Source organism: Mustela lutreola, chromosome 5 (assembly GCF_030435805.1).
Source record: "Mustela lutreola isolate mMusLut2 chromosome 5, mMusLut2.pri, whole genome shotgun sequence".
Classification (NCBI taxonomy): Eukaryota; Metazoa; Chordata; class Mammalia; order Carnivora; family Mustelidae; genus Mustela; species Mustela lutreola.
The window spans coordinates 148,095,203-148,110,430 of NC_081294.1; the positions used below are offsets into that span (position 1 = coordinate 148,095,203).

Sequence of the window (15,228 nt, forward strand, 5' to 3'; positions counted from 1 at the left end):
TTCTGGGTTAAAAAAAAAAATCTTATCGAGGGGCGCCTCATTATGATAAAAAAAAAAAAAAATCATATCGAGGTGGCTTAGTTGTTAAGCGTCTGCCTTCGGCTCAGGTCATGATCCCAGCATCCTGGGATCTAGCCCCGCTTCCAGCTCCCTGATCAGCGAGGACCTGCTTCTCCCCCTCCCACTCCTCCTGCTTGCGTTACCTCTCTCACTGTCTCTCTCTGTCAAATAAATAAATAAAATCTTCAAAAAAAAAAAATCATACCGAACTCAGAAACAACAGCGTTAGTATTTGAATTACAGCATACCAAAACCAAATGGGGACAGAGGAAAATATTCCTTATCACCCACAGAAGCAAAACTACTTAAGGAAATGAGGAATAAGCTCAAGATTTCTCACTTGGGCTAACACCTCCACAGACTGCATTATCATTTTAAGCCAAGTGACATTTTCACATTTCATTTTCAACGGCAGGCATCATTTCCATCTGGGGTTTATCTGCACAGAAGTGCTAGCCTTGGCACCATTTCAGTATTTAATTGAAAGTTCATTTCTGACTCTAAGCAGAATGCCCCCACACGACCCAATAGTTAATATCTCCTCAGGAATCCTCACACCGACAGCTCCATTTTACGTTTTACCCAGCGGTGAATTTTGCCCTCAAACAGGCACCTACGTCTGTAACCCTCATCACCCACCCCACCCCCCTTAAAACCTCCTGCATTTTCTGCAACACCATTTACACTGCACGGAGAGTTTTAACGAATATGACCATTCTTCCTAAGTAGAAGAAAAGCTACAGACGAGACCCCATCCCCTTAGGGAGTGAAATGCCAAACCAGCAGCTGCAATGGGAACTTTCAGGTTACGGACCGTCACAGCTGTGACGGGTCAAACGTCGCCGGCTACTGCAGGACCTCCTTCACGGCCACTAGGGGAAAAGCTCCATTTAAAAAAAAAAAAAAAAAATGTTCGGTCCTCACTTTTTTTTCTCTAATAAGGAGGCACCTGAAAGTCACACCGGGCGGCCGAGAGCTGGACCGAGCACCCAGGGGAGACGGTCCAGAGCGAGCGCTCAGGCGAACGCAGGAAGCCCCACGTTCCTGCGCGACGAGGGGATTACCGGGAAAAACAGGAGCCCATCTGTCCATGCGAGGGGAGAGAGAAGTCGGCCGGGAGAGGCTGCGAGTCAGGGAGGTGGGGCCGCGAGCTCCAGCCCCTCAGCGCGCCCCGAGCTCGGGCGGCGGACAGGCCGGAGCGCCGGGTGGGTTCGCGGGTGCAGGTGGGCTGCGGCCGCCCGGCCGCCGACAGCCCCCGGCCCCGGGAAGTCCCCAGGGCCTCGCCCGCGCCTCGGGGAAGCCGCCCAGCCCACAGACCGGCGGAGGAGCCGCCCGGGTAGAGCCACGTCGGAGGACAGGAGCGCGGCGGGAGGTGGGCACCTCGCTCGCCCCGGGCGGGAGGCTGACAGCCCGGGAGCGCGAGGCGGCCGAGGGCGCGCGAAGGGCCGCGGCGCGCCTCAGGGGGTCGCCCTGAGGGCGCTGCCAGCCGCCAACGACTCCCCCTCGCGCGGATCGGCGGCGGCGGGATACTCACGTAGGGCTGGTAGAACTTGGAGAGCCGCGGCTTCCCGTGGTTGTTGAAGATGAGGATCGCCTTGATCATGGCTGAGCCGGGCGGACCGGGTGGGCGCTGGGGGCCAGGGCGGGGGCGGGCGCGCGAGCCTCGCCTCAGGATCTCACCGGCGATCCTTCCCCACCCGCCCCCTCCCGCACGCGCGCGCGCGCGCTCCCGAGCCGCGGGGCGGGGCCTGGGCGGGGCCTGGGCGGGGCCGACGCTAAGGGAAGCGGAAACATCTCCGGTCCCGAGCCCGCTAATCAGAGAGGAGCCTGCGCACTACGAGGTGCGCGGGTACGTGGTTCGCAGACTCCTTCCGGAGGATTGTTGCCGTGCAAAAGCGTAATTGCGGGATTAGTAGTCAGGGCTCTGTGGCATGTTCCACGTAGAGGACCAACTGACAACTCCAACTTTCACCGTTGGGTTGAGTTCCCCCGGCCACCACACCGGAGCCTCTTCAGTGACGCCCCCTGCCGTAAACTCCGCCCCCTGAATACGCTGAGCCACCACTTCCGCCCTCGCCTTCTACTGAGCAAGATGGCTGAGGAATCGGAGTCGGCGCTGCAGCTTCCTCCCTCAACCGCTGCTGAAGGCGAAGGACCTACAGAGGTCTCCCCAGAGACAGCCACTCCGGATCCCCCTTCTTCCGCTGCGGTCTCCCCGGGGACAGAGGAACCTGCCGGCGACACCAAGAAAAAAAGTAATTTTGAGAGCAGTTTCTCTCCAGGCAGAGGCGGGAGGTTTAGATTGAGTCCGACGGGGTTCCTGGCGGCCAATAAAGGAGCAAACTGTCGAGGAGGCTGGGCCCAGTGGTGGCTTTTGACCAGTGAGGAGAGAGGAAGTGTGGTTTTCGGCTTTCGGGACCTTTGCGTTGGGTAGCTCCGGGGAGGGCGGGCTCCGGACGCGCCCTCGCGGTGTGGTGTGGGGTCCTTGACCGCCACAGTACTTCCTGTACTGCGTTCCACTCCTCCTTGAATTGGCCAGACTGCGGGCCGGTTGGAGGTGGGGGCTGAGTGGGATCTCGGGTAGCTCCAGGTGCTTAACAGGGGACGTAATGACTTGATGATGAATGGCTTAAGGTTAAGTTAGGGATGGTCGGTGGCAAGTCTGGATTAGAAGAAACGCCTTATATCAAGTGCCTGTGAATTCACTCTTTGTACCAAAAACAAATTTTATCAAGTTTGAAGAGTGTCAAGAGAAAAACCAAAGGCATAGGATCTCCTCCTCCTCCGCCCCACCCCAAACCACCCCCAAAGGTTTGGAACCTTTATAAGCGAGTCATTTCATTGCTTAAATTAGTCCTCAAACCCTTCATTGCTTGGGAATTAGTTCGCCGTTGATGGAAAATCCTAAGGAAGTCACTTGGCCTTGAGCATCCTCTGTAGAGTTGCCTCTGAAAAAAATCCTCGCATCAGCGATTACAGTTCGGATTGGTTGACCCTAGGCCTCAGTTTTTATCAGTCCCGAGTTTTAAAATCTAGGTATGGCATGTCTTCTAGTCCGTGATCTCACAGCCTTTGGATAGAACATCAGTTTCTGCTGCTTTTGGAGAATGGTCTCCTGGTACCCGCTCCGTTTGAAGTCAGACCGGCTCTACATTTGGGGGAGAAACACACTCTGTTATTTCCACACGATGCTCTAGTAGAGTAACAGAAACCTGTGATGATTTCTGTAAAGAAGCAGTAGAGTCTTTCAGAAGAATTCCATGATTCTTTTTTTTTTCTCATTTTACTATAAGCAGAAACAAACTTCAAAGTTTTTTTTTATTGTTGAGGGTTTTTTTGTTTATTTGTTGGGTGGGGGGACGACCTAGAGTGGGCTTTGACAGCCTCAGTCAAAAGCTTACTACTTGACCCTGAAGATACCTGAGGAAAACAGAGGGGAAAAAATTAGTGGCCCATAACCCAGATACGGCCTCAGGTTATATGGGCGTGTTTTCTTCAGTCTGCATAGTTTTTCTTTAAACCACCATTGAGAAATGGTATTTTCATTTTCTGGCTCTTGGGAGCATTTGAGTTCGCCTCTGTGATGAGGAGTTTCTAGCTGTTGAATATATACCCTGAAGTTGTCCTTTTTTGAGGATCTCTTCTGATGGAAGAAGCTTCAGTATTTCATATGCTCCACCTTTAGTTTAAGCTACAGAAGAATACAGATTCTTGAAGCTGACCAAGGTTGTTGGTCCTTAGGTACTAATTAGGATTACTTGGGAGAGCTTTTGAACTTACCAGTGCACTACTTCCAGAAGATTCTAAATTAATTGTTGTGGATTCCTGTATTCTTGTAAATCTTGATTCTAATATATAGCTATGGTTGAGAACTCCAAGCAAATCACCTTTAGAATTTAAAAAAAGAAAAAAGTTACAGCTATAACTACTGTAAGTAACTTACCTAGCTTCTTGCCTTCCCACTCTTCTTCCTTCAGTAGTATATATAACTCACAATATTTTCTGCCTCACTTTACTGAAATACCCAGTTATAGTTGAGTTATCGGTAGGTCCCAAGGGTTAAGGGAGGTAGGTGGAAGCTGAGTCAACCAAAATCTTCTCTGTTATCTCCCAATTCATTTATATTTAACTAACTAAAGTTACAATTATTAAATGGAGAAAGGAAAATAAACTTTAGCTGGAAGATAAATTGTATGTGTCCTGTGTTCTGGGTTCATTCATTCTAGGGGCAAACCTTGAATAAACTGCAGAGACCTGGTGGGAATCTTCAAATGTTGAAGACCAAGGAATGAGACAAGGAGGATGTAGTAGGATAGAATTGACTGTAGGGGGCAGCAGTACACTATTTTGCTTTCAGTGTTAACTCTTAATTGTAGATATCTGGATTTTTTTTTTTTTTTTAAGATTTTATTTATTTGTCAGAGAGAGCGTGTGCACAAGCAGGGAAGCAGCAGGCAGAGGGAGAAGCAGCCTCCCCACAGAGCGGGGAGCCCAATGGGGGACTCTATTCCAGGACTCTGGAATCATGACCTGAGCCAAAGACAGACCCCATAACCACCTGAGCCACCAAGGCATCCCTGTCTAGATATTGAAACTTGATTTCTCTATCTGAAGTCTTTTGGCTCCTAGTTGTATTTCCTTTTTAATACTTTTTATTAGTTTATTAAGTTTATTGTAGAAAACTTGGTGGTTACAAAAAGCACAAATAAAATCAAGTGATCGTCTCTAATGTCACTACTGAGAAGTAGCATTTTGGTCCATAGTCCTCATTTCTGTGAATATGTGTTTGTGGTGGTTTTAATGAAATTGATATCCTGTCTTACATACTGTTTTGTATTTAGTACATTTTGATAACTTTGTCACATTGTTAAGTATGTTTTTATAATGTTTCTCTAGTGGCAGCTTAATAATCAAAGGGTTCAGTAAGTATGAGTTATGAGCTGATACTGTTCTAAGTACTTTTCGTGTATTAACTAATTTAATCCTCATAACCTTGTGAGGTAGATGATATCCTCATTTTACAAATGGAGAAACTGGTACAGGGTGATTAAAAGTTTGTCCTGATATATAACCTAGTAAGTGACAGAAGCAGGATTTTGATCCCAGGGAATTTAGAATTTTGTGCTCTACTGTGTTACATAAATTCTGTCATAGAATATAATATCCTTTATTTAACCAATCTTCTAAATATCCTTGCTGGGTATTTAGGTTTACCAAGGTTGTTTTTTTGTTTTTTGTTTTTTTCTGTAAAAATAAAGTCTTCAACAAAGGTGAAATCCTTTTAAGTGACTCTTTTCACATCTCATATTTTTCTTAGACTAGATTCCTAGAAGTGTTACTGAGTCAAAGTATATCTTGAAGTATTTGGATATCTATTACCATAATATTCCCCAGAAAGGGTGTACAATTTTACTTTCCCAACAGTAATACTGTCTACATTGTTGTTATTATAACTTTACTAGTTTGGCTGTTGAAAAAGGACATAACATTATCTTATATATTTTTTCTTATTTTCTTTTGTACTATCTTTTCCTCTTCTATCTTCATATCTTCTCTTTGGAATTGCCTGTTACATGCAAATGCATTTTAAAGGTCAGTTTCATGGGGAGGTCTTTATGGGACTGTAGGGTCAAGGGGAAAAAATCCACAAAAGCATGATGAGAAAGAATATTACCTAACATTTGTACATCTTAGACATGCCTCCAGTATCATAAATACATAAACTGTATGTCAATTAAAGGTTTAAGTTTCTGAAATCTTTTATATCACATTTACTTTGGATGGCTCAGTGTAATTCCCAGTGTTTTTTTTTTTTTTCTTTGACAGTTGATGTCCTGTTGAAAGCTGTGGGAGACACCCCTATAATGAAAACAAAGAAGTGGGCTGTAGAGCGAACCCGAACCATTCAAGGACTCATTGATTTCATCAAAAAGTTCCTTAAGCTTGTGGCTTCTGAACAGTTGGTATGAAAGTAACAGTGGTCATTTCCCTACATAAATTCACAGTAGTTCCTAGGCAACTGTGAATAACTGTTGTACACAGAAATGAATATGGAGCCACATATGTTCCTTTAGTAATGTCTGTATTTCTTTTGTTGATGGAATTTCTGTACTTCATCGAATTCTCTGGGGAACTCAGAAATGAAACAATTTTTGATTTGCTTTTACAGTGCAGACTGCTTTTTAACCTACTGTGTTGGGTTTTTTTTTTTTCCTCAGTCACTGAAAGCTCATGCAGAAAGAGCTCTCTTAGAATATTAGTACAGAAAAGTTCTGGGTTTTTTAAAATTTGTTTTTTACTATCAGTGTTCCTTCCCAATCTTCTTGAGGTAAGCAGTATATTTTTTGCGATGTCATGGAAGAACTAAGGAAGATAACCTATTTCATAATACAGTACATGGTAAACACTTTGTGGTGGCAGTTGTGAGGATAATATTTTAAATGCCACTGGTTTTTGACTTGGTATCTCACTACAGAATTTTATTTTTTTTTTATTTTTTTTAAAGATTTTATTTATTTATTTGACAGAGAGAGATCACAGCAGGCAGAGAGGCAGGCAGAGAGAGGGGAAGGGAAGGAAGCAGGCAGGCCCCTGCTGAACAGAGAGCCCGATGCGGGACTCGATCCCAGGACCCTGAGATCATGACCTGAGCTGAAGGCAGCGGCTTAACCCACTGAGCCACCCAGGCGCCCTCTCACTACAGAATTTTAAATGGCTACATATATTTGTTGTTGTTTTTTGTCACATTATAAGTAACATATCAGACACCTTTATCTGCAGATCACAATTGTGGTCTATACTAACGCAGGTAGTTTAAGAAGTAGTTGGTAAATGAAGAATCAGTAAGTGTTTTTAAAATACGAATTAAGATTTGTATGCATTAGTGTTAGTGTTATAGTTGTTTATGAACTTAAGGATACATAAAATGAGTGAATTAATTTATTAAAGTGGTATGTGTTGGAATTTTTTTCTTTTTGTTATTGACGGGGAAGAAACTGACCTAAGAGTTTGGCTGTAAGTGACTCTCGTGAAGGTTATAGGTACAAAAGTAAGTGCAGGGTAGGTCAATAAATAGAAGGTGTTTGAGGCAGGAATAGCATAGAGCCAAAGAATCTTCCAGAGGAAGTTACTTTTGTGATCATTTAGAGTGAGAAAAGCGTGTTTTACAAGATGGCCGTATAGAATTTAAAGAAATGCCAAGGATACGTGGCAGGTTATAATGTCATCGACATGCTTATGGTAGCTAAAATCACAGGAGCAGAGGACTTTACTAGCATCCAAGACTAAATGGAAACATTAGGGGACTGAGGACACAGACTTGGGAGAAATGAGCAGAAGCTGTCTGTACAAAGGATACAGCCCAAAGAGTTGGTGAAATAGAAAACTGGAAATAATAGAAAACTGCCAAATAATTAAAGCATTACTATCAGAAATTTCTGAGTAGAAGGTGAAATGATGCCGTGTCCTATGTTAGAGTCTTGACTCTTTGTGTTGCCTGTAATCCGTAATCTGAAAACACTTGCTTGATACCAATGTGTATTAGCTTGAACCATGTAAAACTGCCATCAGTCAACCATTATAACAGGTAAAAATAGCAGTTTCATATGGTTCAACTTCAAACCTTTGTAGTGAGTCTGATGAGTTCTTTCCATGGAAGCAGTAGGAAACAAACAAAAGTAGAATCATTTTGTCACTTCCCTTGACTGAAGTAGAACTCATATCTGACTTTCATTTAGCTGTACTCCACAGTATTTTAAGCAAAATGGATGTTAAGGAAAATACAATGCTAGGGATTCAATGAAGATAGTGGTGTCAGAGATTGGATCTTCACATTACCACAAAAAATGCTGTTGATTAGATAGCAAAACCAAAGAACAGTTGGTGAGTATTTATAACAAACTTAGTTGAGGGAGTATCCTCATGAACCCTAAAATGCATGGCATCACCAAATGTGCTGAAAGAAGCGACAGGTTCGGCAGCTGGCAGCACTGAGAGAAGGAGAGCCTAAAAATAGCCAGCGTGTATTCACTGGGAAGTAGAGCAGGCGGTAAGTATGGTAGCCGAAATTGAGAGGATTTGTTCCTCTGCAGTAGCAGGTGATTACAGTGCTTCTGCCCCAAGGAGGGCTGAAGGGGCTGGGGCAGTTTAGCCCCAGAAAGCTCTCCAAACAGACTCAGTAGGGCTCCATCACAGGACAAGTCCCCACACTGAGGAGGAACTTCTAGAAGTGAAACAAAATTGAGCACGTTAGTAACATGAAAGAAGAAGGAAATAGAAATGCCAGGTCAAAGTGGAGAGAAAGTAGAAAGCTAAAGTTGAAGAAACTACATATAAAAATAAGCAATGAGGGGCACCAGGGTGGCGCAGTTGGTTAAGTAGCTGACTCTTGGTTTCTGCTTGGGTCCCAGTCTCAGAGCCCTGTGATAGAGCCGTATGTCAGGCTCTGCCCTTGGCACAGAGTCTGCTTGAGATTCTTCCTATCCCTCACACCCTCCCACTCTTGCTCTCTCTCTCAAGAGAGTAAATAAGTAAATCTTTAAAAAAAAAAAAACAAGGTTGGGGGGCAACGGAGAAGTATCAAGGTTAAATCCCATACAATGTTATAAGAAAGAAAAATAACATTCCTGAAGACAATGAAAGCATGCCAAAAAGATGTGCCTGTGATATAGGTCAATAACTAACTTAATATTCCAGAACAAGCTAAAAGACATTAAGAAAAATAAAAAAAGATGTGAAAGAACATCAGAAATCAACATTAGGAAAACTCAATTGAAGTGACACAGCTCAGGAAAAGAATTATAAATTTTAAAAATTATTCTGGAAATGAAGATTTAAGTAGGAGAAACATAAGACCAAATAACCAATAATGCCTTGGAAAAAATAGGAGGCAAAAAACCTGTTTTGTGGTGGTGTTGTTTTTTTTTTTTTTTTCTAGGAGAGGGGCAAAAGGGAAAGGGAGAGAGAATCTTAAGTAGTCTTCGGGCCTAGTGCAGAGCCTGACTCAGGGCTTGAACTCATGTCACTGAGACGAAATGAAGAGTTAGATGCTTAATTGACTGAGCCACCCAGGAGTCCAATAAAGGCCAGTTTTTTTAATCAGAAAGAAAGGTAGGGGTGCCTGAGTGGCTGAGTGGGTTAAAGCCTCTGCCTTCGATTTGGGTTGTGATTCCAGGGTCCTAGGATCAAGCCCCGCATTGGGCTCTCTGCTTAGGAGGGAACCTGCTTCTTCCTTCTCTCTCTCTCTTTGCCTGCTTCTCCCCCTATCTGAGATCTGTGTCTGTCAAATAAATAAATAAAATCTTTAAAAAAAAAAAAGGAAAGAAAAAGTAAAAAATATTTCAGAAAAGGAGGCAAGTAATTGAGTGTGGATAAAGGACAGTGAACATATGGATAACAGGAGTCCCTGAAAAGGCAAAAGAACAAAATGAATATTTAAAAGTATTAAGGGAAATTTCTTAATAAGAATTGGAACTACATAGTGAAAAATTACCTGACCATATCAACAAAAAATAACAAGCACCAAGAAGTATTCTGGTGAGATTAACTAGGGTTGAAATTTAAAAAAAAAAAAACAAACAAAACTCCTTTAGACACATAGGGAAAAAAAGAGAACATGACTTTGAAAGAAAATTATCATCAAATGTTGATAGCAAAGTTATAAAGAAAGAAATTGAGATAAGAATTTTCTATGCAACAAAGCTGGCTTTATTTATTTGTTTTTTTTTTTTTTTTTGTCAGTGGTGGGGCACGCATGACCGAGTGCATGCAAGCTGGGGAGAAGCCCAAGGGGATGGAGAAGGAGAGAATTTCAAGGTGACTCCATGTTGGAGCACAGAGCCTGACTCAGCTGATAGCAAGATCCTGAGATCATGACCTGAGCCAAAACCAAGAGTTGGATGCTTTACTGACAGAGCCACGCAGGCACCCCCAAAACTGACTTTCAATAGACATAAACTGTTAGCAATGTGCAAGAACTTGGAATTGTTCCCATGAACCCTTCCTGAGGAAGCTACTACAGACAGTTTCATAATGATGAGAGCGAAGTCTAGCAATTTAAAAGTAAAATTATTTTTGAAAATAATTTTATCTTCCCACGTTGTAGTATTTAGCAAAAGAGTACATCATGAACATTTTACTTTCATGGAATTTTAAATTAGGTGTACTGCTTTTCTTTATTAATTGCTTTCAATTGCTAACTCCTGTTATACAAACCATGTTGAGTTCCTGTATTTCTCTACTACATCTACTCTACTGTCCCCTCAACCCTCACAGTCCTTACTTTTGCCCATTTGCCTCCAAAGCCCTTATTCTCTTCACCTAGTAAATCCTGTTTATTTCTCGAGTATCTCCTTCAGGAAACTTCTCTGACCTTTCTGCTAGGCTGAACTGATGCCACATTTCTGTGTACTGTATACCTTGTCACAGGCACTTTCCCCATCTGTATTCTTTTATATTTGTGTATCTGCCTCTCCATTAGATCAACAACTCATTGAGGGAGATCATAATAATCTTCATAGTTCCACACTTTGTGCAGTTTCCAGCACATAGGAAACACTCAGTGACTATTTGCTAAAATAAACAGTCATCGAGAGCCATTCTTCTAATTTAAAATGTACCAAGACTAAAATCTCTGTCCAGTCAAAACTGCCAGGAACTAAACACAAATTATTATGTATGTATTATAGGAAATTAACATTAAAATGCACACTGATTTGTGTTAAGTTCTTGAGTTTTTATGTTAGAACATTAGTCTTTTTTTTTTTTTTTTTTTTTAATATTTTATTTATTTATTTGACAGAGAGAAATCACAAGTAGATGGAGAGGCAGGCAGAGAGAGAGAGAGAGGGAAGCGGGCTCTCTGCTCAGCAGGGAGCCCGATGCGGGACTCGATCCCAGGACCCTGAGATCATGACCTGAGCCGAAGGCAGCGGCTTAACCCACTGAGCCACCCAGGCGCCCCTGTTAGAACATTAGTCTTAACCATGAGTTGATAATGACACGTGGACTATTTTGAAATAATTTAATCATCATAACTAGTGTCTATTGAGTACATACACCAGGCACTGATCCATCATGTGTCCTATCTCATTTTATCTTTCCTAGCAGCCCCATGAAGCACAGGTATTGTTATTTTCCACATCTACAAATAAGGAAATAGGGTGAGAAATGTTATTTGTATTTGGAGCCAAAATTCAAACCTAGATCTATCTCTTAGAGAGTTTCTCTTCTCAATTACACTGTATTGCCTTGGGGAGACATGGAAGCTATATTTATTCTTGTTACGGCTGGTAACCCACGTAGTATCTCTCAAGCAACTATTCCAGTGCTGTTGTTTTTTTTTTCTTTAAAGATTATTTTAAGGGGCGCCTGGGTGGCTCAGTGGGTTAAAGCCCTGAGTTCAGCTCAGCTCAGGTCATGATCTCAGGGTCCTGGGATCCAGCCCCGCATCCCGTTCTCCGCTCAGTAGGAGGCCTGCTTCTCCCACTCTCTGTGCCTGCCTCTCTGTCTACTTGTAATCTCTGTCGAATAAATAAATTTAAAAAAAAAAAAAAAAGACTATGTTAAGCCCAGGAAGTTTTAGCCTTAGAATTTGATTACAAAGGAAAATTGAGTATGTTAACCTGCAAATAATGTGTTTTGTATTCTAAAAAAGAAAATTATCAAAAGCCACTTTGACACTGTGGCCTTTCATTTTAGGGTCTTCAAAAATTTTTTTTGTTTTGTTACTGGTTTTTTTTTTTTAAAGATTTTACTTATTTATTTGAGAGCGAGAAACAGACTTCCGGCTGAGCAGGGAGCCTGATGCACGGCTGGATCCCAAACCTGAGCTGAAGGCAGACACATAACAGACTGAGGCACCCAGGTGCTCCCAGAAATGTTTTAAGTACTAGAAATGTTTTCGTGAAAATAGATCAAACTAAATCATTGAAGAGTGAATCCTTTAAAGAACAAGGCTATGTTACTTTTTTACTTCAATTATGTTACTTTTTTTTATCCTCACATGGCTGAAACTGACTTAATAGTAGTGGTACTCCATCTGAAGTGCTGTACCTTTGAGAGTTTTCCCAGGTGATAACAAGGTATATATCTCCAACCATGTTTGTCATCTCCCTCCCCCCCACCACAGCAAAGTACACATATAGCTCAAATATTAGATTTCTTGATTTGGGGCTATGTATAGCATTTTATCAGAAGAAATTCTGTCTTTAATTATAAGTGGGAAAATGAGTTTTTCTAGTACTTTCTTGAATGAACCTTCAAATGCTATTTGTAAAGACAATATTTAAAAGTTTCTTACTTATAAAAAGTTGGGAACCACTATTCTAGGACCAGAAATTCTGTTACTTTTAGTCCTCCAGAGAAAAGAGGTGATTGATCTTTGAGAGATCTCATTAGTTAAGTTAAGTTACTGGAATTAGAAGGAGTCTAGGGAAGTTTTTTACAATTCTGAAAACAATTCTGAAATAGCTGACTGAACCCAGAAAAGTGCAAATTAATCAGAATACCATTAAAAATGAATCCTCTTTTTCTTTCTTGCAGTTTATTTATGTCAATCAGTCCTTTGCCCCCTCCCCAGACCAGGAAGTTGGAACCCTCTATGAGGTAATAAACATCAGTGCTTTGATTCCTAATGAAGTATGCACATCTGTGTGTATTATGTGATCGTGAACTGACAACATTTTAAGAGATGATATGCCATTCTTAGCGGTCATGAAAGGAGAGATTACTTTGTTACATCTAACACTTAGAACATAGGTGGATCTCAGACTATAGTGATGGAAGAATTAAGAAATAAGTAATACCAACAGACCATGATTTTGAAGTACAGTAATCCAGATCTGCCTCCGAAGACATTGAAAAGGAAAGCTACATAATAAGAATGACTGTACTCAACATTCTCAGAGTTTAATGGCCGTATAATGGCTGTAATGTACACACTAAGCACCACTACTAGAAAACAGTACATACCTTATCTTCAGAGATGTAGGAAAGGAAGCCCACCCATGCCTAAAATGCTAGGTTTTATTAAACATTTATGATTACTGATCTGAATCGGAGAGTAATCTGGATCTGTTAAATAGTCTTATAGGTAACTTACATGGTGGAGGATATTTTATGATATATGTGACATTCTTTTCCTTAGTCTCATCTAGGAATAATAATTAAATGGAGTTTAATTTATTGCCTTTTTTTTTTTTTCTTTTTGTAGTGTTTTGGCAGTGATGGTAAACTGGTCCTGCATTACTGCAAATCTCAGGCCTGGGGATGAAGTACAGAGAAAAAGTTCTTCCTACCCAAATGAATCTTTGCAAAGCGAACAGCTCTGGAAAAAGTTGATACTTGTGACAAGAGACTTGTGTATGTGCTTTACACAGCATGTATCTACTATGAATCGTGTTTATGCATAAAGAAATCCATAGAGTAGATGGACTCACAAAAATATGATTTGTATTAATACACAAATCATAAAAGTTTGGCTTTATAATATACCCACGAACTACAACTGTTCCAGGTTGGCCACCAACTAGTTGAAAAAGGAGACTAAGACTTCTTAGAAAGGCTTCTTTTCTACCAGTTCTCAGTGACTGAAATTGTTTACTTGTAGAAAGAACACTCTGCTGCTTTTTTTCCCCACTGTGAAAGTCAGTTTTCTGAAGGATTCTTTCTGTGTGTATTCAGGGAAGTTCAGTTTGAGGCATGGGTATGCCTTTTCTCATGTACAGTTAGGAAATAGTTCCATCGTCCTGCTGGGTTTATGTCTTACACAGTCCAGTAGGGGGTAGCCTAGCTGGCAGATCGAGTTAAGGAGTTTGGTTTTATATCTTTGCCAGATGATAGTGGAGGAAAAAAGCGATTCCTGCTAATTTTTAGCAAACAACTAGCCAAGAGAGCACGCATGTTGATACACTGGAAAGCTGCTTTAGATAATATGCGTGCTTTAGAATATTTTATTGGGAAACAAGGAATTTTACAAATTCTGGACAATTAAGTCATACAACTCTTTTCAGTCCTTTTGTTTAAATGATTGTGAGTCCTAATGGTTGTAACTGGTGTTATTTTATGTCTTATTTTTACACTGTCAGAAGCACTCAGTAAACCTAGCAACATCTTTTGAGTTTTTTACAATGTTTTTTAAGTTGAAAACACTTGAATAATTGGAGAGCCTTAGATTCTATATATATTTCATGCTATGACTAAAAGTCCCATTTTTTCTGATGCTGTTAGACTGGTAATTGAAGTGCGAGTCTGTATTATACCATTCTGTATTGTAATGGTAATACGGTATTTCAAAAAGCATTCCAATAAATTAAATGAAATGTCCAAGCAGGATCTAAGATGTATACAAGAATTCTGAGTGTTTATTTTCAAAGATAATAGGAATACATGATTTTGTCAAAAACCTTTGAACTACACTTTTGTCCCTTTAATCCCACAATGTACTTTATGGTTAATGATCTGCCCTGTATTAGCCTTAGGGTATGCTAGGGAACAATTCAGTTTACAGTGAAGAAATCTCAGGTTAGCTAAATATACATACCTTTTTGTTTGTGTTGAAGATTTTATTTGAGAGAGATTGAGAGCATGAACAGAGGGAGTAGCAAAGGCAGAGGGAGAAGCAGACTCCGCACTGAGTAGGGAGCCTGATGCAGGGCTCGACCCCAGGGCCCTGGGATCATGACCTGAGCTGAAGGCAGACGCTTAACCAACTGAGCCAGGAGCCGCCATACTTTACCTGTTTTTGTCTCTGATAACCTTGAAGAATAGATAGGACTTTACATTTTTTTTTAAACATTATTTACACTATTATCTCTTAAATCCTTACCCAAAGGATTTTATCATTCCATGCTGACTTTGCAACTTTTACTTTTAAGCCTGGATCTCACAAGTTATTAAGTGACTAGAACTAAAATACACTTCACAAATATTTTTGCAGCTATCTGGTTTAACCTGTCTTAATTGTAATTGAACCTGGACGTTGGAGGGCACTGAACCTTCCAGTTATATTTTAAGTTTTCCGTGTTTATGAAAAAATCGATGTCTGCTATGTTGTTCTTTATCCTACTGTGCAACAGTGACCCAGAGCCACGGAACATAGATAATAATAGAGTACAGTGCTTCCACCTCTGACTATCCATGCCAAGGATCTCATCAGGATTTCCCCATACT

General features: G+C 41.3%; 2 protein-coding genes across 5 annotated transcripts in view; one reads left to right on the top strand and one right to left on the bottom strand.

Annotated features, from left to right (window-relative positions):
• Positions 1 to 1,812, bottom strand: part of AP3S1 (adaptor related protein complex 3 subunit sigma 1) — a 77,166-nt gene extending 75,354 nt beyond the window's left edge. Inside the window, exon 1 of one of the 4 annotated variants that reach the window (XM_059175817.1) lies at positions 1,595 to 1,803. In XM_059175817.1, the coding sequence (XP_059031800.1) occupies positions 1,595 to 1,663 (69 nt within the window). In that variant the 5' untranslated portion in view covers positions 1,664 to 1,803. Of the gene's footprint in view, positions 1 to 1,594 lie in introns of all 4 variants that reach the window. The other 3 variants (XM_059175816.1, XM_059175819.1, XM_059175818.1) reach the window with 3 other exon arrangements.
• Positions 1,813 to 1,870: 58 nt separating this feature from the next.
• Positions 1,871 to 14,385, top strand: ATG12 (autophagy related 12). The gene is made up of 4 exons (XM_059175820.1): positions 1,871 to 2,315; positions 5,887 to 6,023; positions 12,601 to 12,663; positions 13,271 to 14,385. The coding sequence occupies exons 1-4, from the start codon at positions 2,153 to 2,155 to the stop codon at positions 13,328 to 13,330; spliced, it is 423 nt and encodes a 140-aa protein (XP_059031803.1). The 5' UTR covers positions 1,871 to 2,152; the 3' UTR covers positions 13,331 to 14,385.
• Positions 14,386 to 15,228: the final 843 nt, after the last annotated feature.

Bases quoted from the DNA above. Each gene is read 5' to 3' on its own strand.
- ATG12 (XM_059175820.1), top strand. From the start codon at position 2,153: ATGGCTGAGGAATCGGAGTCGGCGCTGCAGCTTCCTCCCTCAACCGCT. The intron at 6,024-12,600 runs GTATGAAAGTAA...TCTTTCTTGCAG, and splicing joins TTGTGGCTTCTGAACAGTTG to TTTATTTATGTCAATCAGTC. The intron at 12,664-13,270 runs GTAATAAACATC...TTCTTTTTGTAG, and splicing joins AAGTTGGAACCCTCTATGAG to TGTTTTGGCAGTGATGGTAA.